The 2,542-nt window shown below is 36.8% G+C and overlaps 1 protein-coding gene across 1 annotated transcript; it reads left to right on the forward strand.

The window, feature by feature from the left end:
• Positions 1-213: 213 nt before the first annotated feature.
• On the forward strand, positions 214-2,315 carry LOC140321360 (cytotoxic granule associated RNA binding protein TIA1-like; the record flags this gene model as incomplete). The annotated part of the gene is made up of 3 exons (XM_072398148.1): positions 214-359; positions 1,257-1,332; positions 2,090-2,315. Coding segments are annotated over 3 exons (402 nt in total), but the record flags the coding sequence as incomplete, so codon positions are not given.
• Between the last annotated feature and the right edge of the window lie 227 nt (positions 2,316-2,542).

Raw genomic sequence — 2,542 nt, forward strand, 5'->3', positions numbered from 1 at the left:
ATTTTCTAATTTAGTTGGACACATTTTAATAATCCTTGTGTCATAATGCCCACTTGGCTCGCATTCAGCGGTTGAATACAATAACCAATGAATGATGTCTATGCATAGTATTGAGCATTGTGTCTAATCTGGGGGTTTTTAATAACATTTTGTATTTAATGTACATTTAATGAAACAATATATTTGTATTAAACTGTAAGTTGTCACATTTAAATATATGAAAATATTGTTTTCCCCTTTCACCTTGTTCCCATCTCCTTCTCCCAACAAGATCATTTCCATGTTTTTGTTGGTGATTTGAGCCCCGAGATAACAACTGATGACATTAAAGCTGCCTTTGGACCTTTCGGAAGAATATCGTAAGTAGAAAAAAGTCAGAGCCAACCTTTTTTTTTCACCTGTAACTTCAATGTCCTTATAGATTACATTCTGCGTTCTCCAAACCTCGTTCAAAATAACTTCACTATTGAATTTTTTATTTTTTTTCCTTTTATTACTGTTAACTGGTTTTTAATATTTAATTTCTCAAAATTTACAGCTGGCCACAGACCAAAAAGGGGGTTAACGCATTGACCTGAGAATTCAGTTAACAGGCCACGTATGCCCTTTTTTTTAATTCCTATTTTTTAAAAATATATATATTTATATCATTTTTCCTATTTTCCGTTTTTATTATTTTTATTTACATTTAAGTAATTGAAATTGTGTTTGCGATGACCAGGTACAAATTGCATGGTTTAACTTTTTCACAGCTGGCGTGGTCTGCCGAGCACCGATGTTGCAGGTCTCCTCTGCACTGAAAGAGTTAAAAATAAATAAAAATGCACCAAAAAAGTCACTAATTTTTAAAGGTGTACAGCTTATTCCAAGGTTAAATGACTCAAATTTCCGTCGCTTGCTTTAGCCCATGCTTGATGTGGAAGTAGCCATGTTGTGAGTGGGATCAGCTGTAGTTTGTGTTAATGTGTTTAAGTTGTTAGAATCAATTAATTTGCATGTACACCTGATTACATGTCATTCCCCCTTCCACCCCGCTGCCAATGAAAGAGTGAGTTTTTAGCTCTTTGACAGATGTAAGAGGACTGCTTTAAACGTTTTTATTTGCTGACGCTTTCCTACTTTGACCTTTTTTTAAAAAGGGACAAAGGAGTGATATGGGGTCACAGTGTGGTCTGTTGTGATTTGCTTCCCTTAGCTGTATTTGCTTTTAGAATTCTGATTCCATAGGTAAAGAAATGTTTGTTTTTTGGTTGCAGTGATGCACGAGTGGTGAAGGACATGACCACCGGAAAATCGAAAGGTTACGGTTTTGTATCTTTCTTCAACAAATGGGTATGTTTAATTCTTACTTACTCTGGAGTTTGCAATTTAATCTTTTTCTCCGCATCATTTTTATTGTTGGGAATTTTCAGTTCACATATATTGGAAATCCTTCTGTAAGGGAAAGGTGGTTTCTAATCAAATTTAGAGCAATGTTTCCATGTGGATTCATCCTGGTTTCCTAGGGGTTCCCTGATCAATGAGAAGTCTGTTCCTCTCAGGTCTGTTTCTACTGACACCAAAGATTTAAACGTCCGCTTTAAATGAATAAAATTTAGCTACTATAGACATGTCTTAGATTAGTGTTTTTTGACCAGGGTTCCCCCAGAGGTTGCCAGAGATTCCTGGAGGAGCAATGAGCAATTTGTGCCTCTTAGGTAAATTTAAGTGACACCAATGATTTTTTGGGCTATCTGTAAGGGTGATGTTCTTCCCAATGGCCAGCAATGTGGGAGGAATTCTTCCCACTCACCACAACACTGATGTACTGTGATCTGTGGTCAAAGAAATATAGAAGGGGGTTCATTATGACCTGGAAGTTTGTTTTAAGAGTTCCTCCAAATGCTGATCTACAGTGGAAAGACCCTTTGAGAGTTGGTATCATTGGACACTGGTTAATTGGGTATTTGTCAGAGTCTTCGAGCAGCACATGCTGATGGGGGAAAACAATCGTGTGTGTATCGGAGAGACAAGGTTTACTTTTCCAGTTCCTTTTTTGTTTTTTTTTTAAATGTGTTTTTGTCTTTAATGTCTTGTTTTGTCTTTGCAGGATGCAGAAAGTGCCATTACACAAATGGGAGGACAGTGGCTCGGTGGTCGACAGATCAGGACAAACTGGGCCACGAGAAAACCTCCAGCCCCAAAGAGCACCTATGAATGTAAGTTCTCAGGAGTGGCTACAATTGTATATTTCAAACCGCCATCTAAAATAACCCTTTCCACTGATTAAGGATCTGGTTTGTGTACAATTATCTGATCTTATTAAAATGAAATTGTTTTTTTAAAAATATAAGGTTAGGCTTTGCTTTTTTTTCTTATTGATTATCTTTATTATAATGACGTGATATTAGGCACCACCTCTGTCAGCATTTATATGTCCAGCACTGAGTTGCAAATCAAATTACAAAAGGTGAAAGATGTACAGTTGGGAAGGTAAAAGTTGTACAGATATGGAAATGATCTGATGCTCAGTGCTTTAGCAATGCAATGCCCTCTGGTCAAC

This window comes from Pyxicephalus adspersus, unplaced genomic scaffold (assembly GCF_032062135.1).
Source record: "Pyxicephalus adspersus unplaced genomic scaffold, UCB_Pads_2.0 Sca2884, whole genome shotgun sequence".
Taxonomy (NCBI): domain Eukaryota; kingdom Metazoa; phylum Chordata; class Amphibia; order Anura; family Pyxicephalidae; genus Pyxicephalus; species Pyxicephalus adspersus.